At 46.8% G+C, this 26,315-nt stretch overlaps 1 protein-coding gene and 1 non-coding gene across 2 annotated transcripts; one reads left to right on the forward strand and one right to left on the reverse strand.

Moving 5' to 3' along the window:
* The first annotated feature begins 14,186 nt into the window (after positions 1–14,186).
* On the forward strand, positions 14,187–19,868 carry LOC116905384 (serine protease inhibitor A3N). The gene is made up of 4 exons (XM_032908327.1): positions 14,187–14,834; positions 16,693–16,966; positions 17,890–18,040; positions 18,980–19,868. Exons 1-4 carry the CDS (start codon positions 14,198–14,200, stop codon positions 19,172–19,174), a joined length of 1,257 nt encoding a protein of 418 aa, XP_032764218.1. The 5' UTR covers positions 14,187–14,197; the 3' UTR covers positions 19,175–19,868.
* Positions 19,869–22,703: 2,835 nt separating this feature from the next.
* On the reverse strand, positions 22,704–22,835 carry LOC116906465. The gene has a single exon (XR_004388720.1). It is a non-coding gene; the product is annotated as a small nucleolar RNA SNORA17 (small nucleolar RNA).
* Between the last annotated feature and the right edge of the window lie 3,480 nt (positions 22,836–26,315).

Here is a 26,315-nt window from a genome sequence, read left to right on the forward strand (position 1 = left end):
GAAAAACTAGATGGTGTCCCAGAAAAGGAACCCAGGTTCCAATAGGAGTCAGCAGAGAGGTAGGATTTCCCCTTTCCCACCACTTCCATGGTGACCATCCACTCGAGTGGAGTTGATATGGACGATGGATTGTCTCAATTCCTGGACTAGTCCATCAACATGTTGAAACCAAATTCCTGTAAGATATTGAGATATATTACGGGATATCTGAGCAGCACGACTGACATTCACAAATGGTATGGAAGTGAATCTTTTTGTTTGATTCTTTTGAATAAATTTTTCAGGCGGTCTACCTCTATCAAATCTGATCAGTATGACTCTGTGAAGCTCTTCTTCATAGCGAGCTGCCTCATCTAAATCCTCTTCCTCAGAGGAGCCAAGCTCGTCTGTCTCTGAGCTATCAAGCTCTAAAGCCTCTAACTCCTTTACCAGATAAAGGCTTCTCCTTTTCAAAACTTTTTTCTCCTTTCTCTGTTTCTCTCCCGGGGCATTCTTTCCCCAACCTCTCGCTCCCTCAGATCCGAAGTCTTTGGAAGGGTCTTTTTGCTTATATTTATCTTTTCTCTTTGAGCTCTTTAATTTTTTATCCCGCTCTGTTTCTGACATGCTGCCTTGTAACTTCCCTAGCACTCTCTGACCTGCTATTACAATTGGGCGGCTCCCATCTTCCAGGCACGACCTCTGACGTTGTCTAGCAGCAGCCACAAAATCAAAAACCAAAAGAGAAAGCATGAAGGCTGCTAAAACGATAACAAAAACTTCTGCCGCATCTTCTAGCGGGGGAGAGAAGTGGAACAGATCAAGACCAAACATATCTTTCAGAGCTTACCTTAAAACACTGCAGTTCTGGATTTTTCTCCATGGACGGAGGACCCCTCCTCGGCACCTGGCGATGGTGTGGCATTTTTCTTCCGGGTTTCAGCACCAGATGCCCCGCGCTATCTCGCCAGCAAGAACACGCGGGGACACACAAATCCTTCTGCAGCTAAAACGTTTATTGTATCTTAAAGAGAGGGCCCGGGGCGCCAGCATGGCACGGCTTATATACACCCTAGCCTAGCGCATCCACACCTGATTGGTCACTTACCCATGATCTCATAGGCACGCCCGGAGTGAGCAAAGACCTGGCACAAGGCACTCTTGCACATGCGACACAGTTAACTTCCTGAAAGGAGTCGGCTGGTATGCGGCAGAGGCCATACCCCATCTTTTTTTTTTTTTTTTTTTTTTTTGGAGCTGGGGACCCGAACCCAGGGCCTTTGCGCTTGCTAGGCAAGTGCTCTACCACTGAGCTAAATCCCCAACCCTGCAGCGCCATCTTGTAATGGCAAATGCTATCCCGGCTTTCCACATGGGGTGCAGTGGAAGCCAGCGCCATCTTGTGGTGGCGAATGTTATTGCAGCTCTCCACACTTGGTACCACTAGCTCATATTCCTGAGCCTAAAATTTGTCTTTCCCCTGCCCCTGCTCTCTCTCCCCTGTATCTGCCTCAACCCAGAAGCCAGGGCCCCATCAGGTTGTCTCCATCCCAACTTAGGCTCTAGTTATGTCTTCCTTCAGCGTTGCTGTCTTGATGGGACACACACAGGCCAACCCACATGGACCAAGAGGAACACTAGCTGGTCCGTATCTTTCTGCAGTATCTGGGATCACTTGGTGCCCAGTGCGGCCTCACTATTTCCTTCCTCTGGGCACTGCTCCTTGCAGCATGGCCTGACCTTGTCCACATCTGGCACAGAGCTGCATGGCACCTGTGGGTCAGACCAGATCCCCTCCCCCGCACTCCTACTTAGAGCAAAGCAGCCTTTCTTTCAGTTCCCAGCTGACCAACCTCACACAAAAGATGACCACCAACAACCAAAATGAAGAGGTAGGAGCAAAGGATCAATAAACACATCACTGCATTGAATGTAGCAGTGTTCTCTCAGCTCCTGTAGGCAGGGGGTGGGCTCTAATGACAACAGGCACATAGAGACTGTCACTCACACCCTGTGACCCCTGGGATGGCCCTCTGACCTACATGCTATTATCAGTACCTTTATGGATGAGGAAACTGAAGCACAGAGAAGCTTAGTCACTTCCCTATGAATCGCAGCTAGACACTATGGTGTTCCAGGCTTCCTGATGCCACAGGGACAACCCACCTTCACCAAGCCAAGCATCTGTTCCCAAGGCATCATAGTGGTGGTGAGAAGGTGGTAAAACAAGACTCTAGATGCTTTAAACAGGACACCCAAAGGGGCCTGGGACCAGGATGTGAGCTCTGCTCTAAGGTCAGAGGTTAAGTATTTCTGTTCAGATGGAATGGTATCCTGGATAGAGGCCAAGGTGCATTTGTGTGCGGTACTGGTTGTCCAAGGAGAGTCCTGTGAGCCTGGCAACAGTCAGAGGCCTGCAGACAGGGGGAAAGGTGTCCAGGTTGAGATACATTTGAGTCTCAAGGGACCTAAGAACACACACTGACAGGTGGACCTGTGGTCAGCAGAGAGTCACACACGCAGGATTCCCTTCCCTGGCCAGCACTGAGATACCACTCATGAGTACCATGGAGTGAGAGAAGAGTGGGGGTTGTCTATTGAAAGCAGCAAGTGTCACAACCAATTAGTGACGTTTTTACTGCTGTCCAGGGTCAATATTTTGGCTTTGTTGTCACTGACAAAAAGCTTGAGGGGTTTTGTTGTTTGAGGAAAGGGCTGTGCATAGAAACCTACCCCACCCAGCTCCCTTCATATCTGACAGCTGTGCAACACTGTGAGCTCCCAGAACTAAATGCCAGCATACTTCAAAATGTCTGCTTTTATGTTCCCTGAGTCTATTTGGTGAGGAAGAGGAAAAGTTCTTGTTCGTTTGTTTGTTTGTTTGTTTGTTTGTTTCTGCTTTTGTTTTTGAGACATGATTTCTATGCATAGCTCTGGCTGTCTTGGAACTCACTCTGTAGACCAGGCTGGCGTCAAAGGGATTCATCTGCCTCTGCCTCTGGAGACCTGGGATTAAAGTCATGTACCATCATCGAGCAGCTTTGAAAATTTACTAGGAAACAAGTATGTGTAGCGTTTTCTCGACACAATCCAGGTGGGTAAAGAGGTAGAAACACATCATGTATAAGAGAAACAATAACTGTGCATATGTACATAGCATGCAGTGTATATGTTTACATATCACATCATATACACCTATCACATCATATATGAGAGACAGCAACTGTGCATATGTACATATCATGCAATGTTTATGTATACATATCACATCATATGCACATATCATATATGAGAGACAACAACTGTGCATATGTACATATCATGCAATGTTTATGTATACATATCACATCATATGCACATATCACATCATGTATGAGGCAAATAAATTGATAGCAAGATGGTGTGGAAGGACACCTGGCCCTCAGACTTCTCTCTGCGCTTAGTCAGTCAGGGTGTTTTTAACCATCCCTGGCCCCAAGCCAGCCGCAGAAAGACCAGAGATGCAGTTGCTAAGGTACTCAAAGTACATACTTGTTTTTCTGCATCCGAGTGTCAAGTCCTGCATCCAAGTGCCAGGTCCTACTGGTCCTGCAATAAATGAAGGTTCCTGTGCTGACAGACAGTGAGAGGGCGTTCAGTAAACGTGGTGCTTGTGTGCTTGAAGCTTCTGCTTGAATGTCTCCAGTACCAGAGAATTCATCATCACCTACCATATTTTAATGACACTTGTTGAGTTCGTTTGCAAGAAAAGAATTTCCAAACCTTTAGTGTTCACTGCTGGGGCAGGGATCTTGTTTGAAAGTCAGGCCCAACCTGTCCTGGGTAGTTCTGACTCAGGTCTGGGGAAGTTTCAGACCCAAACTTCTGCACTGCAACATCTCTGGTCCCTCACAGGAGTGACCCGTGGGGGTCTGGGGGGGGGGCTTTGATCTTTGCTTTGAGTAGCCCTGTAGGCAACCCCAGGGTTAGAGAGCATGAACTCTTTGATTCAGGAGGTCTGAGAAGGGGGTCTTGAATAGGGAAGTGGGGAGAGTTTTCTTTGAAGAAAGCAAGCAGGCTGCTTTCTGCTTGCCTGGCTGATCAGCAAGTCTTGCACACCCCCTAGTGGCCATTTGTGAGAAGACAGTGCCAGAGGTTTAGTTTTTCTCCCTTAGGGCAGGAGAATCATCATCCTGTTTGTGTAGCTGTGGCAGTTTCTGTCATTCATGCCCTGGCCGTCTTTGACCCTGTCACCCTCATAAGGCAGGGCACAACACAGCAGAGTAGGCAGAGAATGGTGTTCCCAACTCCCAGAGGAGAAAATAGATCTTGTTGGTCTCTCTAATTTGAGACAGGGCCGTGAGATGCCACCTAGGCTGCCCCATCTTCCTGGCTCTACCCTCCAGAGCTGCACTATGGATACCAGTCCCCATTTCCAGAGAGAAAGCAATTTTTCCCTTAATTTCTTTCTTTCTTAAAAAAAATGGTAGGTGTGTGTGTGTGTGTGTGTGTGTGTGTGTGTGTGTGTGTGTGTGTGTGTGTGTGTGTGTGTGTGTGTGAGAGAGAGAGAGAGAGAGAGAGAGAAGCAACCAACAGATCCTTCAGCCCTAACCTATGATTTGCAGTACAGCAGTATGCTCAAATAGCCATGCTCCAAAATAAGGCTAGGACAAAGTACCTAAGGGTAATTAAACACAGATGTATGGGTCCTCGAGGGGCAACCACTATGAACTGCCTGGTCTGCATATCGCCATTGTACTATCTGCTCCTAAAACCATCACATCCCAACTCTAGTGCCTTCCAGACATGATGAACAAGGAGAGACAATATATAGAGGGTGTGTCTGTTAGACTCTGGTCACTGTGACAGCAAATATGGGATAACCCACTGAGGGATGCAAAGGTTTGGGTGAATCACAGTTTCAGGGAGTTCAGTTCAGAGTCTGCTAGCTTCTTTGCTTTGCTATCAAGAGAATGGGGACTGGGGACTTGGCTGGGTGGGTAAAGTGCTGGACACTCCTCACCCATGAGGAGACCTTAGTTTTACTCCCTGAAGCAGACAAAGGTGTGGTAACATAAACTTCTGATCCGTAGTCTGGGGAGTTGGGAATAGGTGGGTCCCTGGGACTCACAGTCCCGCCACCTTAGCTAATTAGTGACTTCCAGTCCTATAAAGAGATCCCATCCTGAAAACCAAGGTGGATGGGCAATGACCTTTAACCTCCATATGAATGTGCACATGGATGCACACATCCACATTCATGACCATATAGAATCACAAAAAGTAAATGTTCACAGAGAAGGAACAAGAAGTCTGGAGAGTTGGCTTCGTGGTGGAACACTGGCTTGACTTACGTATGTGAAGGCAAGTCCCAGAACTGTGAGACTGAGGGGACGGCAGCTTGGATTGGAGGAAATGTCTGCAGTTGGGCTTCTGTGCCTAGATTTTTGAGGAAACTTAACAGTCGATAACAAAAGCCACTCTTCACACACCAGTCGGCTGCCTCCAGAATGCTGACTACTGCACCCTGTGTGAGGTGGAGTGTTGGGCTTTGCTGCTGGCAGATCTGATACTCAGCAGCAGATGTAGCCTGGTCAGTCCAGCTGAGTAGTAGCCCATGTTGTCAAGCCCATACATAACCCCCATCCCTGTCACATATGACCAACGTGTTCATTGGCCAAGTGGCAATGGCAGAGATGGCTGGAGAAAGAGGCTCACTGTACCCAGAATGGGTCATTCTGTCTCCTTGATTATTGAACTTGTCCTCAACTGAAGTCACGTTGTATGACCATGTATGTGGGACATGCATATCTTCACATCCTTCTCCCATTTGGAGAGATCTCTCCTCATACTTCTTTACCAGATGTCTTTCCCACCAAATATCCAGTCATGTTCTTTGCAAGACCCTGAAGATCTATCGACTATATCCATGAATCACTGAGCAATTACACCTCTGGTCATTTCTCCTTCTCCTTCATGATTATGCATGATTTGCCCACCATGAAGATCTCCCTCTGCTTCTATCTTCATGTTTCTCCCTAAAAGGGTTACAATGCTGCATCTGTCCATGACTGGCTACTGCATGCATAACATGCAGAACCATCAGTAAAACAGGCCCTAATATTCTTTGCCTCGGTCAACAGATCATAGAGTACACATCATGACCCTATGGTTGGCAGTAGACAGCATTGTCAATGGAGTAGAAACCATAGGCATCTGGGCAACTTCTTCATGTAACTTTCTAGAGCCTGCAGGAACTGCACGGGTCTGATCATGCATATGCTATTTTTTTTTTGATAGTGGTTTGCTGCAATGCATGTCCTACTTTATGACTTGGAGGGTCAGAAAACACCCAGCTCATGATGGGAAGCTCAAGTTACAGGGTAACATAGGAGCCTGTGATACAACCTGGGAGAAGGGAGCCTAAAAATGAGGCAGACTAAAGGCCAACTTTATTCAGATCATCAGCCAATTTATACTCTGAGTGTTAGGAAGAGTCACCTGAGGAAGTGTACAACCACAATGACAATCAACATGTGGCAAAAAAAAAATGTTTTTCCATAAAGGCATATAAATAAATGATAATAGTCGGCTATAATGAATAATCAGAAGGAAACTCCCTCCTGTCCACTCCATCTGGGAGGGGCATAAAACATAATCCAAGAACAATTCTGTGTGGTTTCAAAAAGACTGGTAATATAAGACTCTTGTTTTGTTTTCTTATAAGCACTCGCAATTCCCCCAAAATGACTCCATTCAGGAGCAGCCTTGACAAGCAGCCAGTACCTGTTGAACCTTCTCCTGCCTCAAACCTACACAAAGCTTACACCTCCCCAGGTCACTTGGTAGATGGGCAGAGTATTCCATTCAAGTGAGGTTTGTGCTGTCTCTAGAGCCCAAACAGGCTCTAACGCTGATCCTGAAACCCTGCATTTGATTCACTCTTCCCTGGCAGAGGCAGATCTAAAGGCTTTCACTTAGCCTTTCCAGTCCTCATAGCCCTCACACCTTAAGTCAAGGGACCAACATGAAGATTCTGACAACTTCAAAGTATGTTTGTCCTAGTCGTACATTCTGGGACTAGGGAAATAACCACAAGATGAGTTCAGGCACCTACTGTGAGTCAGAATTTGGCCAAAACTCCATTAATCACCTGATCTCCGTAAGTTCCTACTTTAACTGGAGAGCCACAATGTTTCCTGGGTTCTCTTGGAATTGTGGTTGATTTAGAATAAGTATCCATTAGACCCAGGAAGGTCTGATTGTTTCTTTCCTCCAGTGTGCAGTTGCCCTTTGGCATGTTTTAAAGCTATTTTATTGGGTTCTTATCTCTCTACCTTCTCATTCCTTCTACCCTAATCCCTCCCAACTTACCCCCAACACTAGGTAGGAAACAAAGATTGTTATAAGGGAAAGGGAACATAGACCTCTTTAGCCTACTTCCTGATGATTAGGGGTGTCAAGTGCCTACTAGGGGCAAGTCCAATCTCCACCATCAGGATATCTAGCAATTCAGCAAACAGAGAAATCAGCAGCAGGGGGGAAGGAGGAGGAGAGAGAGAAGCCACCACCTCTCTCAGTGCTCTGACATTTATATACTCTCTCAAGACTCCTCAGACTTCCAAACGTAAACTACCTTCAGCTGGCAGAATCAGGCCCCTACTAGAGCATGAGACAAATCATAGTCAGCTGCTGTGGACAATCTGAAGCAGCCCCATATCCCACACCTGGCATTAAAACAAAAACATTTAGAGAAAACATAATTTTTTTTAAGAAATCAAAATTCTCACTACAGTCTCCCTTGTAGAAGGCTGAAGGTCACTCTGGGGAAGGACTGGAGAAAGGTGAACTACAGAGATTTTATCAAAGTCCTTACTCAGGGAATTCTAGCTGCCCCCATCCTTCAAGAGCTCCTAGACCTGCCAACTGGCTCAAGTCTGGAAATTGGTTCATTGGCCAAGAATGTGTTTTGTCACAATCCAGTGGAGACTTTCACTTGTTTGAGAACTTTTCTGCTTATACAGATCAAATAAAATGCTTTTTTTTTTATCAATTCCATTATTGGAAACACCGAGATTAATTAGCCAGTACCAATGGTCAGTATTGTATGTATGAGTCATACAACCATAAAAATTACTTTGCCTGTGGTGTGCATTACGGTTAGATCATTTAAAACATTACTTTGTCTATGCTGCCCATTATGCTAACTAAGATCACCTTGCCTTTGCTGATTCAGTGCTGCCTCTTGGCCCCTGCTACATCAAGGACCAATAAAACTCGTTATACTGAATGAGCAGCAGTGTCTCCTAACCCCCATGTCTGTCACAGGAAAAAGGTGTCAATAATGCCCTTCAAAATGTGCTGGTGCCCCTCTCACTATCTCTCGTGTTACAAGATTAGTGAAGAACATCTCTTGTGGGACTTCCCATCATGAAGGATTAGGTTTTTACACAGCACACCCACTTTAGCATTGCAGTTTTCCTGAGCCTTAATATCCCTTCCTCAGCACTAAGCCATGAGTGTCAGGCATCTCTAACCCCGCTGCTCCTTCCGTAAGTGGTTCTTTAGACAAAACACTTCAGATAGCCATATTTTTAAAGTGGCACCTTTTAACTGTATTCATGTTCCAATTAAACTAGAATCTCTACTAACTGAGCCATATCAATAATCTCAGCCTGATCCAGTTTTATGTTCCTTCCACAATTACCCTACACTCTAAAAAGCCATTCCCACACAAATTCCCCAGCCTTCCCCTTCACTGAATTGATTCCCTGCCTAGATTATGTCAACTTGGCACAAGATAGAGTCACCAGAAAGAGGAAACCTCAATTAAGAAAACGTTTCAATAAGATCAGGCTGTAGGCAAGACTGTGGAGCATTTTCTTAATTACTGATGGATGGTGGAGGACATAGTGCATTGTGGGAGGTGTCATCGTTGGGCTAGTGGTCCTAGGTTCTATAAGAAATCAGACTAAGCAGACTGTGGGAAGCAAACCAGTAAGCAGCACCCTTCTATGGCTTCTACATCAGCTCCTGCCCCCAGGTTCCTTCCCTGCTTAACTGCTTGCCCTGACTTCCTTCAGTGATGAACAATGATATGGAAGTGTAAATCAAATAGACCCTTTCCTCTCCAACTTGCTTTTTGGTCATGGTTTTTCATCACAGCAATAGAAACCCTAACTAAGACAACTAGCAAACTCATTGAGGCCCTTAGTAGTATCCTTTAACAGGTCCCCAAAAATCACAGGAGGCTCACAGACTGATCCATTGAAGAAACACCAATCAGGCCATAAAAATCAGCAGGTAGACAGCATCACTAACCAAAATGGAAACAAAGACCAATTCCATCAAAGTGCACAGTTTGGGGGTGGGGGATCTCTATATGCACTAACCTTTCTTCTTGGTTTCTATCATTCTAATTCTGACTAAATGTTCTTGGTAACTGATGCCCCCCCACCCTGGATGATTTTTCTGCTTAAAAGTTCACCCTGAGAAAGGCTTAGGGTTACAGTGTCATCCTGAACACCCACTGTAGTCTCCAGCCAGCTATAAAGGCTTTCTACTGGCTTAATCCAGTGTCCAAGTAGTTTTCTCTGGTAGATACCCCACAATAGTAGTGTACCTCCTATCAACTACACTTCCTACCTCCCTTCTATGAGCCTCTTAGCCTTAAGGCTATTTACATACATGTCTAGAGCAGACTATGCGGTGGGCTCTGAGGGACCACAGTATTGTCTTGCCTGGTGTTTCTTTCAGAGAAGATCATTTCTGGTTTAGTGGATTGAAGTGGAAACTCTATATACAGTTTATGTCTCCTATAAAAGGGAGTTCAATCCAGTGGGGATTGTTCTTTCAAATCCTGACTTAGGGTGAGACATGTGGATGAGGTCACAAGTTTAGTGTAGATTGCAGAACACATTTTGCAGTTTATATAAGATCTAAGAAACCGGAATTTATTCTTAATTACAGATAAAAGCCTTAACTTGCAAGGAATTAACACAGGACAAACAAGAACTTCTTATCTGTCTTAAGTGCAACCAGAAACTGTTAATCCCACCATCGGACAATAAAACCACTACTACAAATTAAAGCCAATTGAAAGAATTAGTAATGGCATAATAATTACACAGTGGTCAAGAGGACAGACTTGGGCCAGGTCCACATCTGGGTTCCCAGAAAATGGCTATGAGTCACATTTTGCAGCAGCTTAAAATGACAAAGTTCAAAGTTCACTGCATTTCCCATCAGATCAAATTAGGGGCAGTGGACATCCTGACACCTTCCCTGCCTGTAAACCTCCTGCCTACATCCAAAAAGGGCAAACACACACCCTGATACGTTTCCTGCCCACATGTGATCAAGCACATCCAGGGCAAGTGGGTCAAATAAACATAGGACAGACAAACAGGACTTTGTTCTGAGACAAGTGATTGCAAACAGAACCATTAACCTGCAAGGTTCATTTTTCCCATTTTGGTCGCATATTAAATTACAAGGACTTAAGACAAAGAGAATCTTATTCTTTCACTGAAAACAAAAAGGTTAACCTACACAGGACAAACAGAAATGTATTCTTAACTCTCTTACCTAAACCTTAACCTACAATGTATATTATTCCTTGTTTGGTCTCAAACTACCAGGATCTCATAGTCCTCTCTTACCTCCTGACTGGGGTCTTGAGAAGAGGGGTTGTTTTGTTTCTAATAAATACTTTTTCTTTTTAAAGATTAATTTTTTATGTATATGAGTACACACACTGTCACTGTCTTCTGACACACCAGAAGAGGGCATCACATCCCATAACAGATGGTTACTAGCCACCGTGTGCTTGCTGGGATTTGAACTCAGGATGTCTGGAAGAGCAGCCAGTGTTCTTAACCACTGAGCCATCTCTCTAGCCCCAAGAAGAGTTCTTGAATGCTGCTCCAAAGCAGCAAAGTGAGGGGTATCATGGTATAAGGTCATCTACATACTGGTTTAAGCTGCTGGGGGACAGGTTGGGAGAAAGGAGGTCAGTGGCCAGAGCCTGGTTGAAGTAATGGGGAATAAGTCAGATCCCCTAGGGAAGATAGTCCAAGTAAGTTGAGGTGCTGTCATCTGGGTGTAAAGGGAGAAGGAGAGGAAGAGTGTGAGAAAGTCAAGTATGAGGGTTAGCCACTGCTGGGGGATAGGCAGGTGCTGCGTTGATGATGCTGAAGTTCTTAGCATGGGATAGGCAGGTGCTGTGCTGATGATACTGAGGTCCTGAGCATGGGATAGGAAGGATGCTGTGTTGAGGATGCTGAGGTCCTGAGCATGGGATGGGAAGGATGCTGTGTTGAGGATGCTGAGTCCTGAGCATGGGATAGGAAGGATGCTGAACTGATGATGCTAAGGTCCTGAGCATGGGCAGTAAAAGCCATCAGGCTTTGGGATGGGCAAGGCACAGGTGATACAGGGCTAAAAGAGTACGCTGGAGTTAATCAGGTACTGTCTGCAAGGTTTTAAGCCTTGTGCAGAGTGATACATGAGTAAAAGTAGGGTCCTAGAGTAGGGTGTTAATGGGAGTGCTGATGAGAACCCTCTGAAAGAGAAAAGGTGTCCTGTACTTTGGGATCAATGAGGGTGTGTGGAAGAGAACACGTTAAAGCATCAGTAGGAGTCAGTAGGCAAAGAGGCTCTTCAGGGTTTAGGAGAAGAAGAATACTGGAAGGAGCTGGATGCATGTAAGAAGTGTAAGAGAAAGGAAAAGCATGACTGGCCATGATGTTCCTGCCCAACAGAGAGGTTTGGGAATGAGGCATAGAGGGAAAAGCAAGTCTCTATTTAGCATACTGTCATTCCTGACAGGACAGATATAGATGTAGACAGGTTCTGTCAGCACCAAGTGTGTGTTTATTAGCATCAACATTTCCATAGAGTAACTGGAAGGATAGAGAGTCGCTCTATTCCTTCCAAAATGACTTAGAGGCTCCAGGATGAATGTTAGCTGCAGCCCTCCCTAAAGACAAGTATAGCAGAGGTCCTACACTCTCCCTTTACTTCTGACTCGCCCCCCCCCCTTTCCACATTGACTCTGAACCATTTGGTAGACCAAAGACATGCCCAGGAGATCGGTAGGCTTGTGTAGAGCAGAGATGGGAATTTTCCCATCAGAAAGTAGGGACTATGAATCCATGTTCCCAGAAATCATCCCATCTGCCCATTTCCAGTCGAAACACAGAGCACAGCTTGTCCATGCCAGCATTTCCTAAGAGGAGGGAGGAGCCCTTGGTGGGGATAAATAGGCAGCCCTGTGCACTGGGGATAACAACACACCAGGGAAGTGACAACCCTGAACATCAGGAGTCAGCAATCACAGAGGCTGGCGGCTGGCTGGTATCAGCTCTGCAGGTAATGTCCGGGATTCCTGCCTCCAGGGACAGAAGGAACCTTCCCAGGCCTGTGTGGTACTGGCTATGGTCTGCAACCTATGTTTGTGGGGGTGGAGCAAGAGCTTTGGCTGAGATACTGGGTTAGAATCTGGGAACATTTCTGGGGTTCATGAAATCTCCTCTCTTGTCTGTTGCTCTTGCCTATGGAAGATGCAGATGCTGTGGTCTGTGCTCATGGAGAGTAAATGGAGCCTGCTCCTCTGACTCCACAGGGGAGTTTTGAGAGCTTGCTAGCTTGCCTACTGCTGCCATTGCTAGGGTGACACAGAACTGTTGCAGAGTCACGCTGGGGGAGGTGGCAGCTCTACCATGCTCACGTCACAGAAGACATGCCTGGAGAGTGGGATCCCACCTCCCTCCTAGATCCCAGATGCCATGGTCATGCTCAGGGGCTTCACCCTCAACAGGGGAAGCAAAGAAGGCTCATGCACTGAGTCATGTCTCCTGCTGTACAAACCCAGCAGCCTCTTTACTCTGGAAATAATTTTGGCACAAAATGTTGTTTAGAACTTTTCCAAAGAAATGTTTGCATGAGTCTGAAAGCAAAACCAGCCAAGTTGCTGAGGTCCCTGGCTCATCTGCAGGTATGTCACGGTTATTTGCACAAGTGGCTTAGCACCAGCACACCCTCCTCTTGTAAATCCTTCTTCTCTCCACTCCATCTTCCCTTGGCTCCATCCTCCTCTCCCTGATCCCCTTCCTCCTATCTCCCCACCCCACTTTCTTCCACTTTATCACACCCTTCCTTCTCCAAATGCCTGTTCTCCCCTTTCTCTTCTTCCTCTGCCTCCTGTTCATTTACTGTCCACCTTCACCTTTGGACATCTGTACAAGTGGCCAGAGGCTAAAGGTACATGATCTTGTTTACCAGGATTGCAAGCGTTCAGCAATAGCCCATCACGATGCCTGTGGCCCTCACATCAGGTGTATAGAAAGGAGATGGACCCCTAGACATTCCCTACAACCACCCAATGCCCACAATAAGCCAACCACTTACCCATTATGTAATCTGAACCCCTCACCAAGCTACACAGAGAGGTCCACCCATTTGCTTGCTATCACACAGACATCCTGACAGCCAACATGAAATCTGGTCCAGGTGTGAGAGATTGACATCTGTCCTTCTTCTTCCCACCAGAAGGCCTTCCAAGCCTGAGGTACAAAGCACCATGTGGTGCCCTGGTATGGCTGAGAGAACCTTCCCCTACTAATCCTACTGATATCCATTCACACTACTCTGTATATCTCCAGTGTTTCTACTCAATTGAGATCCACACTCCCAGAAATGTACCCTGATTCAGGCCATAGTTTTGAGATTTTTGCAGACTTGTCAACAAAAGGCTAAGACAGACCCTGTGTTAATTACTGCTCCAAGGCTCTTGAGGTCTGCCTATAGGGAACAAGTAGGCAGAAACTTGGAGGAAGGGAACAACTACAAAGGAAGAGGAGTCCCTGCCTTCTAATGGGTCTGCGTGCCATGAGAGAAAGAGAGAATATTCTGAGTAGACAGGTCTTACACCAATCCCCCACTCCTATTTTGCCTTGCTCTTTGACCCGGGCATATCCCTTTAACTCTCTCAGTATTTGATTCTCTGTTAGGAAAATTGGCTACTGCGACAGTACTTCCTCCATGGTTATAGGGAACACATGACGTAGTACTGACATATGAGTGTCCAGAGCACCTCCCATGGACAGTCACAGTGGCAGCAAGGGCAGCAAAGCATAGCATGATGCTGGCCCAATGGGAGAACTAGAAGATGGTCAGAGCACCTGCTGATGCTTCCTGACTCAAAGGGTGTTTCCTTTCAGCCTGAAGACTGGAGAAGATGACCCGCCTTGTAACTCTGGAACTCTTGATGGCTGGGATCTGCTCTGCTATCCTCTGCTTCCCAGACTGCATACTGGGAGAGGACACTCTATTCCATGAAGACCAAGACAAGGGGACACAACTGGACAGTCTCACATTGGCCTCCATCAACACTGACTTTGCCTTCAGCCTCTACAAGAAGCTGGCTTTGAAGAATCCAGATAAAAATGTTGTCTTCTCCCCACTTAGCATCTCAGCCGCCTTGGCCGTTGTGTCCCTGGGAGCAAAGGGCAACAGCATGGAAGAGATTCTAGAAGGTCTCAAGTTCAATCTCACAGAGACCCCTGAGACAGAAATCCACCGGGGCTTTGGGCACCTCCTCCAGAGGCTCAGCCAGCCAAGGGATGAGATACAGATCAGTACAGGCAATGCCCTGTTTATTGAAAAACGCCTTCAGGTCCTGGCAGAGTTCCAGGAGAAGGCAAGGGCTCTGTACCAGGCTGAGGCCTTCACAACTGATTTCCAGCAGTCTCGTGAGGCCAAAAAGCTCATCAATGACTATGTGAGTAAACAGACCCAGGGGAAGATCCAGGGACTGATCACAGACCTAGCTAAGAAGACATCCATGGTACTGGTGAATTACATCTACTTTAAAGGTGAGTGTGATCACTGTCTGGGGAGTGGAGGGACCTTGGCTGTGTCAGTAGGACGATCGCTGGAGAGGAAGTCCTCTGTAGACATGGGTGTATTACTTATTATTATCCAAAGGCCTTACTTTTCCTCTGGAGGTTTTTGTTTTTGTTTTTTTTTTTTTTTTTTTTTTTTTTTTTTTGTTTTTTTTTTTTTTTTTTTTTTTTTGGAAATGGTTTACTTCATGATACACAGTCAATAAAAAACCCTATCTGTCCATCTAAGAAGACGATCTGGGCTGTGCCTTAAACTTAGTTACTAGCACAATGCCATAGCTCACATGTCCAGTCCTACCTGAGTGTGTAAAGTCATGGCTACTCCCTATAGAGATGGATCCCCTCAGACTGACCACTGCAGGCATTTTGAAAATGCTCCTATAGGAAATACCCAGCCCTGTTGAAGAGCCTCTATCTCTAGTAGGGTCCATGTGGCATGGGGAGTTGATGCCCTAAGGAGTCTGACCGTCCTAATCTCGAAAGAAGAAGAATCAAAGCCCGCAACTAATGAAGAGTCCTGCTGGCAATTACTACAGAGGACTTCTCCCATGAGCCTTTTCTGTACTAAGCTGGTCCTTGATATGAAGAAGCAGGGAATAGGTAAAAGACATTAGAGATGGGAAAGTGTCAGCCAGTGTTCTGTGTTTAGTGTCTGGCTACTTAATACAATTTTGCTTCTGTAAAATAACTAGCCACGTAGCATGAAAAGTCAGAATTCCCAAGACACATTCCCGAGCCAGAGAGTCTGATGAGAGACTTGGGCGCAAGATGGTTGGAGACTCAGCTGGACATGTTGTAGGTAATGGTACTGGGGGAAATCCAGAGATCCCACACCAACAGCATCCTGCTTAATCGAGACCAGGGAGCAAGGCAACAACCCTGAAATTGGTGCCTGACAGAAGTCATGATGTGATCAGCATGGAGTACATCTGGGGCTGTATTAAAGTTAGTCAGGAGCAGAGGAAGAGCGAGCCCGGGGCTATAGACAGAAAATCAAGGTGACAATGGAGAGAAATATAGGACAGGAGGTCAGTTGGATAGGAGGACAGGAGGACAGACAACAGAAAGGCAGGAAAGCCCCAGAGCTGATGTGGGCTGACGATAGTGGAAGCAGAGTGACAGCCTGTAGGGTTAGACTACAAGACATGACTCTGTCAACTCTGCCCAGGACACAAGCTCAAATGCTGCTTGCTGTGAGGTGGGATATGTTTAGGCTGTGAGATGCCAAGTGTAAGAAGTTCTTTCGTCACCAAATCCCAGTGTGTGCATTGGGAGAGGGGCATAAACTAGAAATCTGGGATAGGTCTGAGCTGAACCTGGGATTGGTGGTGGTGGCCATAGCCCATATGTAAGATGATGACTCATTACCCATGTTTTAACCCACAGTCTATGAAATTATGAAGTGATCATGATATGCAAGAACTCAGTCTCTGCTGTTCTGTTTCCCCTAACAACTATCCTAACAGCCTTTGTCTTCTAGACATGATTCCCATGAGGAAGACAGGACCCTCACATCTCCTCAGGCTCCAGTTTCACCAAGTTCACTCTTGTCTGTCTTACACACTCCACCCAGATCCCTGCCTGTGTCAGGAGCCCAAGTAACCACGCTGTGGACTTGGGATTCCCCTGTCCAAACAATGCCCGGAGACAATGCTCATTACTAGCAGCTTGACAAAATACATGAGTTTTCCAATTCAACATATGCCACACTAAGGGACACTCTGAGTGAATGAAGATGAATGGATTGCTGTCACACCTCAGAAGCTGAGCATGGATGGGAAGGAGTGTATCTGCTGCTGTTACAAACCGATAGTTTGCTCCATTTTAGGCAAATGGAAGGTGCCTTTTGACCCTCGGGACACATTCAAGTCTGAGTTCTACTCTGGCAAAAGGAGGCCTGTGAAAGTGCCCATGATGAAGCTTGAGGACGTGACCATACCCTATGTCCAGGATGAGGAGCTGAACTGCACTGTTGTGGAGCTGAAGTACACAGGAAATGCCAGCGCCCTGTTTATCCTCCCTGACCAGGGCAAGATGCAGCAGGTGGAAGCCAGCTTGCAACCAGAGACCCTGAAGAGATGGAAGGACTCTCTGAGGCCCAGGTACATGTCCTCAGGACCCAGAACTGTCATTGACCCCTGTACTGCAGTTATCCTGAGGGCCAGTGTTCCTGTACCTCAGAGTCTCACTTATACCCAGTGTAATTGGTAAAGAGTCAGCAGGTGACATGTGAAGTTGAGTTGAACTTCCTTCTGCTGACTATATGTTTTGCACCCTGAGTAGCTGTCAATGTTGTTCACAAGATAAGATCAGCTAGAACAAGGGACTGAGGTGTCCTCCCTCTAGCAGGCTGTAAATTACTCGGAATCTAGAATGAGTTGGAAGGCGGAGGGAATTGTGATTGGCAGGAGAGAAGCTCTGTGTCCTATGAAGCCATCTTATCCTCTCAATACGAATCATTCACCATATACAGAATGAGACTTGAAGACCTACTATGTGCCAAGCTCTGACTTAGACCCTAAGAAGATGTCTGAGACTAAAGCACAAAATTTAAAGAAAATTTCAAAAAAACCTTATGTGCTTTATTGTAATTGAGAAAGAAGGGACATGGAAATTAAGCTAATCATTATGTAGTAAGAGGTGAGGAGAGTGTAGTAAGTGGAGAGGAGGAGTTTCAGGGGATTAGGAACTCTGGAGGTTGATGTGGTGTGCTGTGTTAAATAGAATGCTCATTAGGTGATTAGGGTCAGCATGACAGGCAAGGAGTGCATTTGTGGTCCTAGGAGGAAACCAGCTCAGTCAAGGAACAGCTAGGACCAAGTCAGGTTGCCTGTCTACTGTTCACACTCTCAGTGATTGATGGATAGTTAATGCCCTATGAAGAGCAAGGTCATGTGGTCTAGGCATGGGTGGGAAGAGAACTTCACTCCAGGGACAGGGTTGTCTGTGGACAGAAGCCCCGGTGACACGGAGGATCGAGAGGGCCACAGTTTCCAGTGACTCTCCATTTCTCTCTCATTCTCAGCATGATAGATGAGCTCTACCTGCCCAAGTTCTCCATCTCTGCCGACTACAACCTGGAGGACATCCTTCCAGAGCTGGGCATCGAAGAAGTCTTCTCCACACAGGCTGACCTGTCTGGGATCACAGGGGACAAGGACCTGATGGTCTCTCAGGTAAGTCAAGAAGCACTTGGTGGTTCAGCTTGGGTCCTGAATATGGATGGTTAAGACCATGTGGGCATGTGGGGATGGGAGATGGGTGAGAACACCTGCATTTCTCAGTTTCCTTCGTGCCTGGGAGACTGATTACACTCTAGCTACTCCTGCTGAGAGCATGAAACCCAGTCCCTCCTTTATCCCATGGATAACCACAAGCCAGAGCCCATGGTAGGGAAGCACCTATGCTTGGTGTGAGATCACCATGGGTGCCAACCTGTGCTGTACTGCAGGGCCACCCACAATCCACTGCAGGGGCAAATCATGTCCAGCCTCAGCTTCTTTAATGCAGTGCTGGAACAGTGCTTCTTGACGAACACACAGAATATTAACAGTAAAAGTAATAACCAGGATCTATGGCAGGTCTGATGAAAACCCCAAGAATAGGAGAGAGAAGCCTTAGACCCTCATACTACATCCCTAGCTGCACAGCCTGTCAGTGTCCAATGTTCTGTCCAGTGCCCACCCAGATCCCTGGGCTCAGATCTGTCCCAGCAGGACATGGCAGTCTGGGAATGTTCAGCCATGTCCTCTGAATTGCTGGTGTATGTCCCAAGGAGACTGGAGCAGGAGGGATGCTGAATCCTGCACTGGCTGCCAGCATTCTGGCTGTTCCCTCTGAAGATGTTGGGAATCTGCCTGTGAGGAAACCCCTTCCACTGCCTACTGCCATCCTTCAGTTTGTAGTGGGTTTGAGGGCAGCACAGATTCAGACACTGAGCAGACCAGGGCATGCCTCGTCTCATACCCTGAGCAGAGACTTGGAAATCCATGGTTAGAGCTCAGGGAACAAACAGAGAGACTCAGCAGCAGAAGAGACCAGCTCTCACTGCTTGCTCCAGACCCCTCTCCTGCCCTCTCTGATGTCCACTGAGTGATGTGTTTCTCTCCCCACAGGTGGTCCACAAGGCTGTGCTGGATGTGGCTGAGACAGGCACAGAAGCAGCCGCTGCCACAGGGGTCAAATTTGTTCCAATGTCTGCAAAACTGGACCCTCTGATTATAGCTTTCGACCGGCCTTTCCTGATGATTATCTCTGACACAGAAACTGAAATAGCTCCCTTTTTGGCCAAGATATTTAACCCCAAATGAGATTCGAACTTCCCAAGGGTTGATGCTTCTCCCCAGGCATTGAGCTTGTCTGTGGGTCTCTGTGTGCATTTTGGCTTCCATGCTCTGATTGGCCATGGCGGCATGCCTGGATGAGACAGTGACTAACTGTGTAACAGCCTCATGCACAGATTCCTGTGCAGAGTCACTGCCATGCTCCCAAACTTCTTGGTACCACTAGTTCATATTCCTGAGCCTAAAATTTGTCTTTCCCCTGCCCTTGCTCTCTCTCCCCTGTATCTGCCTCAACCCAGAAGCCAGGGCCCCATCAGGTTGTCTCAGTCCCAACTTAGGCTCTAGTTAGGTCTTCCTTCAGTGTTGCTGTCTTGATGGGACTGTGCACGCTTACCGGCCAACCCACATGGACCAAGAGGAACACTAGCTGGTCCATATCTTTCTGCAGTATCTGGGATCACTTGGTGCCCAGTGCGGCCTCACTATTTCCTTCCTCTGGGCACTGCTCCTTGCAGCATGGCCTGACCTTGTCCACATCTGGCACAGAGCTGCATGGCACCTGTGGGTCAGACCAGATCCCCTCCCCGGCACTCCTACTTAGAGCAATGCAGCCTTTCTTTTAGTTCCCAGCTGACCAACCTCACACAAAAGATGACCACCAACAACCAAAATGAAGAGGTAGGAGCAAAGGTTCAATAAACACATCACTGCATTGAATGTAGCAGTGTTCTCTCACTCCTGTAGGCAGGGGGTGGGCTCTAATGACAACAGGCACATAGAGACTGTCACTCATACCCTGTGACCCCTGGGATGGCCCTCTGACCTACATGCTATTATCAGTACCTTTATGGATGAGGAAACTGAAGCACAGAGAAGCTTAGTCACTTCCCTATGAATCGCAGCTAGACACTATGGTGTTCCAGGCTTCCTGATGCCACAGGGACAACCCACCTTCACCAAGCCAAGCGTCTGTTCCCAAGGCATCACAGTGGTGGTGAGAAGGTGGTAAAACAAGACTCTAGATGCTTTAAACAGGACACCCAAAGGGGCCTGGGACCAGGATGTGAGCTCTGCTCTAAGGTCAGAGGTTAAGTATTTCTGTTCAGATGGAATGGTATCCTGGATAGAGGCCAAGGTGCATTTGTGTGCAGTACTGGGTGTCCAAGGAGAGTCCTGTGAGCCTGGCAACAGTCAGAGGCCTGCAGACAGGGGGAAAGGTGTCCAGGTTGAGATACATTTGAGTCTCAAGGGACCTAAGAACACACACTGACAGGTGGACCTGTGGTCAGCAGAGAGTCACACACACAGGATTCCCTTCCCTGGCCAGCACTGAGATACCGCTCATGAGTACCATGGAGTGAGAGAAGAGTGGGGGTCGTCTATTGAAAGCAGCAAGTGTCACAACCAATTAGTGACATTTTTACTGCCGTCCAGGGTCAATATTTTGGCTTTGTTGTCACTGACAAAAAGCTTGAGGGGTTTTGTTGTTTGAGGAAAGGGCTGTGCATAGAAACCTACCCCACCCAGCTCCCTTCATATCTGACAGCTGTGCAACACTGTGAGCTCCCAGAACTAAATGTCAGCATACTTCAAAATGTCTGCTTTTATGTTCCCTGAGTCCATATGGTGAGGGCGAGGAAAAGTTCTTGTTTGTTTGTTTTTGTTTTTGAGACATGGTTTCTCTGCATAGCTCTGGCTGTCTTGGAACTCACTCTGTAGACCAGGCTGGCTTCAAAGGGATTCATCTGTCTCTGCCTCTGGAGACCTGGGATTAAAGTCATGTACCATCATCAAGCAGCTTTGAAAAGTTACTAGAAAACAAGTATGTGTAGCGTTTTCTTCGACACAATCCAGAGGGGTAAAAAGGTAGAAACACATCATGTATAAGAGAAACAATAACTGTGCATATGTACATAACATGCATTGTATATGTATACATAACACATCGTAGACACATATCACATCATATATGAGAGACACAACTGTGCATATGTACATATCATGCAATGTATATGTTTACATATCACATCACATGCACATTTCACATTGTATATGAGAGAGACAACTGTGCATATGTACATATCATGCAATGTGTATATATATATGTGTGTATATCACATCATATGCACATATCACATCATCTATGGAGCAAATAAATTGATAGCAAGATGGTGTGGAAGGACACCTGGCCCTCAGACTTCTCTCTGTGCTTAGTCAGTCAGGGCGTTTTTAACATCCCTGGCCCCAAGCCAGCCGCGGAAGGACCAGAGATGCAGTTGCTAAGGTACTCAAAGTACATACTTGATTTTCTGCATCCGAGTGTCAAGTCCTGCATCCAAGTGCCAGGTCCTACTGGTCCTGCAATAAGGGAGGTTCCTGTGCTGACAGACAGTGAGAGGGCATTCAGTAAACGTGGTGCTTGTGTGCTTGAAGCTTCTGCTTGAATGCCTCCAGTACCAGAGAATTCATCATCACCTACCATATTTTAATGACACTTGTTCAGTTCGTTTGCAAGAAAAGAATTTCCAAACCTTTAGTATTCACTGCTGGGGCAGGGGTCTTGTTTGAAAGTCGGGCCCCAACCTGTCCTGGGTAGTTCTGACTCAGGTCTAGGGAAGTTTCAGACCCAAGCCTCTGCACTGGAACATCTCTGGTCCCTCACAGGAGTGACCCCTGGGGGCCTGGGGGGGGCTTTGATCTTTGCTTTGTGTAGCCCTGTAGGCAACCCCAGGGTTAGAGAGCATGAACTCTTTGATTCAGAAGGGCTGGGAAGGGGGTCTTGAATAGAGAAGTGGGGGAAGTTTTCTTTGTAGGAAGCAAGCAGGCTGCTTTCTGCTTGCCTGGCTGATCAGCAAGTCTTGCAGACCCCCTAGTGGCCATTTGTGAGAAGACAGTGCCAGAGGTGCAGGTCTCCTCCCTTAGGGCTGGAGAATCATCATCCTGTTTGTGTACCTGTGGCGGTTTCTGTCATTCGTGCCCTGGACGTCTTCGACCCTGTCACCCTCATAAGGCAGTGCACAACACAGCAGAGTAGTCAGAGAATGGTGTTCCCAACTCCCAGAGGAGAAAATAGATCTTGTTGGCCTCTCTAATTTGAGACAGGGCCGTGAGATGCCACCTAGGCTGCCCCATCTGCCTGGCTCTACCCTCCAGAGCTGCACTATGGATACCAGTCCCCATTTCCAGAGAGAAAGCAATTTTTCCCTTAATTTCTTTCTTTCTTAAAAAAAAAGGGTGTGTGTGTGTGTGTGTGTGTGTGTGTGTGTGTGTGTGTGTGTGTACGCCTATCACAGCACATATGTGGAAATCAGAGGACAACTTTTGAGCATCAATTCTCACTACCCACCTTGTTGTGCAGGGTCTCTTGTTCCTGTCTCTCCACACAGAATTCTAGGCGTGCCCTGCAGTGGCAGCATCAGTCACACAGAGCACTAGTCCTAGGCTCTGCTTGCTCCTGGTCCCTGGAGTTGTTGGGCCTGGTGGTCTTCTCAGGCTCACTTTTTCCAGGGAGTATTAGGCTACTTACACTTACTTACTACTTCTTACTTACTTACTTACTTACTTGCTTGCTTACTTTCAGATGTCCATAGATCAGAATGCTGAGCATAGACATAGCCTGTCTCCTCTCTGCCACCTCCTGGCACACGTGTGACACAGCCGCCACACCTGCATCACTTGTAGGAGCCACATTTCCTTAAGCATCTACTCTTTGAGTTTCTTTCCAGCTTCCTACCAGCTACAAGACAAAAGTCCAATTCCCCGAGCTGGCATTCTCAGTTTGCCCCTTTGTGCCATCCTGACTTCTCTCTCCAGCCCTGACCCCTATTTCCCTTGAATTACTGCACTGACCCCATGGGCAGCCCATCATATCCACCCCTTTCTTTAAATATGCAAACTCCTCACACCCTTCAAGGTCCTGTGCAAATGTGTGTTGCCCTCCACTGTGCTGTTACCCGTCAACCCTGCACCAAATGCAGAAATAAGTCCCTTGGGTAAAAATCCCTTTAATGTCAACTCTTCTCTATCAAATCATGAGCTCTGAGAAAGTCATTGCAATGTCACCTCATGGACCCTGCTGTACCTGGCACAGTGGATTATAAGACTTGACCTCTATAAACATGTACGGAACACATCCTTGGATGAATGAGTGATGGGGGAGGGGATGTGTGATACTGCACAAATGTCCTGTGGGACTTACTCATAGATGGATTTTGATTCAACATCTCTGGGGTGGGACTGAGGACTTGTGTTTCCCACAAGGCCTCAGTAATTCTGAGGTTTCTGGCAGATACTGGATGTTCTTGTCCCCATTGCCTCAAAGGGATGACACCTATGTTACTGGCAGAAAGAGATGTGGCTCCATCCTCCCAACACATTTGTGGAGCTGATTAAAACTTTTGAAGATTCCTATCTGAAGTCTGCAAACTTTGCTTTGGAGTCACCTGTCAATTATCATGTAGGATGAAATAAAGATGAGGATGAAAACAACTCACAAGATTCAGAATGTTCCTGAAACTTGCAAGGTTCACAAGACCGCCTACATAAATAGTAAAAGATCCTGGAGTGAGACTTTCCCACTGGCCAAGATGTTGTTCAGGAAGCTCTAGAAATACTGTTTTCATGATTTATCACCTATGCTGGGGTAAATTCTCTGGCAATGCACCTGTCTTTGAGTAACCCATGTGCCTGAAAGTAACCCCTCACCCATGTTCCTATAAATTGTCCCCCAATAAATTCACTCGTTCACAGAACTAGATTTGAGTGGTGGTGTTTCTTTGGTCTGTGATCATGGACCTATCTAGATTGAATGAGTATCTACTTATATCTCCCCAGGAAAAGTTACACAACACAGTTATTTCCTGAATAGAAGCCAACAGAACCACAGATGTGTTAGGGAAAACTAATAACACAGCCTCTGCCATGGGTGCTGAGACCTGCAACTAAGGCTGACCCATATGGGAGAAGAATGTCCAAAGGAAATCCCAATATGGCTACCAGCCCTCACTTAGGTTCCACATCATCGTGATAAGACACACAACCAAGGCTGAGTCGTCTAAGAAGGGGAGTACCAAAGGGGAGAACCCCAGGGTGACTGTCTTCCTTTTTGTGGTACAGAATGGTGTGCTTGCTTAATGAGTGGAGCCCACTGGGTGACTATGGAGATTTTCCTGTTCATGGGAGGAACTACAATGGGAAAGGGACATGAGACTAGTGTCCTCTGTGTTAGAAAGCCTCTGGCTCTGGACGGGTCAATGACTGAAGAATGGTGTCCTTGCTTAATGAGTGGGGCCCACTGGGTGACTATGGAGATACCTTGAAAATGGTGGAAGGCCTAGAGAATGTGCTTGCTTCTTTAACTTTTTTAAATTTTATTTTTTGTGGTACTAGTGTTTTTCACCTGTGAAAGGGACATGTGTTGGATCCCAAATGGAACTGGATTACACATTTTATTTTAGGTACTTGTTTCACTTTTTACTTATTTTATTTTTATGTGTACTAGTGTTTTACCTGTGAGGGTGTTGGATCCCATGGAACTGGATTACACAGCTGTAAGCTGTCTTGTGGGTGCTGGGAATCGAACCTAGGTCCTCTAGAAAAACAGTTGGCTCTCTTAACCACTGAGCCATATCTCTGGCCCTGGCTTGTTTTTTTCTTGAGCTGAGAAGTCAAGAGAGCACATGTTAGATCTGTGCTAAAGAGCCCTTCCTAGGATCCAAACATTTGGATTCCAGTAGAAGAACTAGAGACATAGGAGGAGGAGAGCACAGTAGACATAATAGAAGACACCCCTCGGGTCCATCACTTATAGACAGGAAGGGGAGATCCATGAGTCGGCAGAGAGTCTCAGCAAAGGCCCAGAAAGAGAAAATGACAAACATTGGGTACTTAGAACTTGAACTGCTTGAAGTGGGAAATACTTTAACATTTTGTTTTATATGTTTTTATTTAGCAGGGGATGGTGTGCACATGGGCATACACCAAGGTGTGCGTGTGCGTGCGTGCGTGCATGCGTGCGTGCGTGTGTTAGGACAGCTTGCAGGAGTCAATTCTTTCTTTTCACTTTGTGGGTTTCAGGAACTGAACTCAAGTCATCAAGCTTTGAGGCAAGGACCTTTAGCTACTGAGCCATCTTGCCAGTGTAAGGGACAGTAAACAAAGAAAGGCATGCCACAGAGTGCGTTGTGGAGTGGTGGGGCACGGAGGCAAATGGGATCAATCTAACTGCTGTAGAAGTAGAGAAACTGAGTAGCGAGATGTCCCATCCCTCCCTGAGACAAAGGCCATGTGCAGGAAATTGGTCTCTGGTGGACCGGCTCGTACAAGTTGTTGGGGACACTTGGTTACCATCTGCTGAGGTCATCACGTGCATCAGAGACTGGAAGAAATCACAGGGAGAACGGGCACAGAGAGGAGAGTGGTAGAGTTTGGTGCCATGTTTTCTGAGCCAGACAGAACTATGTTCACCGGAGAGCTCAGAAAGCGATTGGTTCAGCAGAATCTCGCGAGAGGTCTAGAGCTTCATGATAGGCTATGACCGTATGAGTTCGAAGAGGCTTTGGTGGATCTGAATGACAAGCAGACGGGTAAATCGCATTCGTAAAGTGATGAAGCAATAAGGAGGGAGTGAGAGAAGGAGCAATGGAGACAAACGGGCCTGTCTGGGTCACTTGAAGGCAAATTCCTCAGGATTCGTGGAGAGCCAGAGTACCTGGGGGAAGACATTAGAGAAACCGAGATTCTGTGTGGTGAGCTTCTAGAAGTCCGTAAAGACTGTGGGAGTTCACAGAAGACCCGAGTGGTAAGAGAAGACAGGTGAAAAGATTAAGCCTGACCCACGATGAGCAATCATCCCCTGAGAGTGCGGGCTGTACAGTTCTCCCCTAGAAGACAGTACACAGGGCTAGAGTCTGTTTGCCAAGCTCTCGGCTTTTCAGCCACCAGATGTAGCTAACGGAAAGGCAGGGCCACAGTGCTGGCCTGGAGCCTATAAAAAACAAGGAGCTGGCTCCCGGGGCAGATACAGCTGACTATAGTGCAGGCCCGGGGCTTGCTCCAAGCCAAGCGGTACAAGCCAGCACTGCTGAGACGTCATGGATCGGGAGATGAACGGTGGCTCCACCACAGCAGCAGCATGCCAACATGAGGAGGTCAGATGACTCATGGAGTT

Source organism: Rattus rattus, chromosome 7 (assembly GCF_011064425.1).
Source record: "Rattus rattus isolate New Zealand chromosome 7, Rrattus_CSIRO_v1, whole genome shotgun sequence".
Classification (NCBI taxonomy): Eukaryota; Metazoa; Chordata; class Mammalia; order Rodentia; family Muridae; genus Rattus; species Rattus rattus.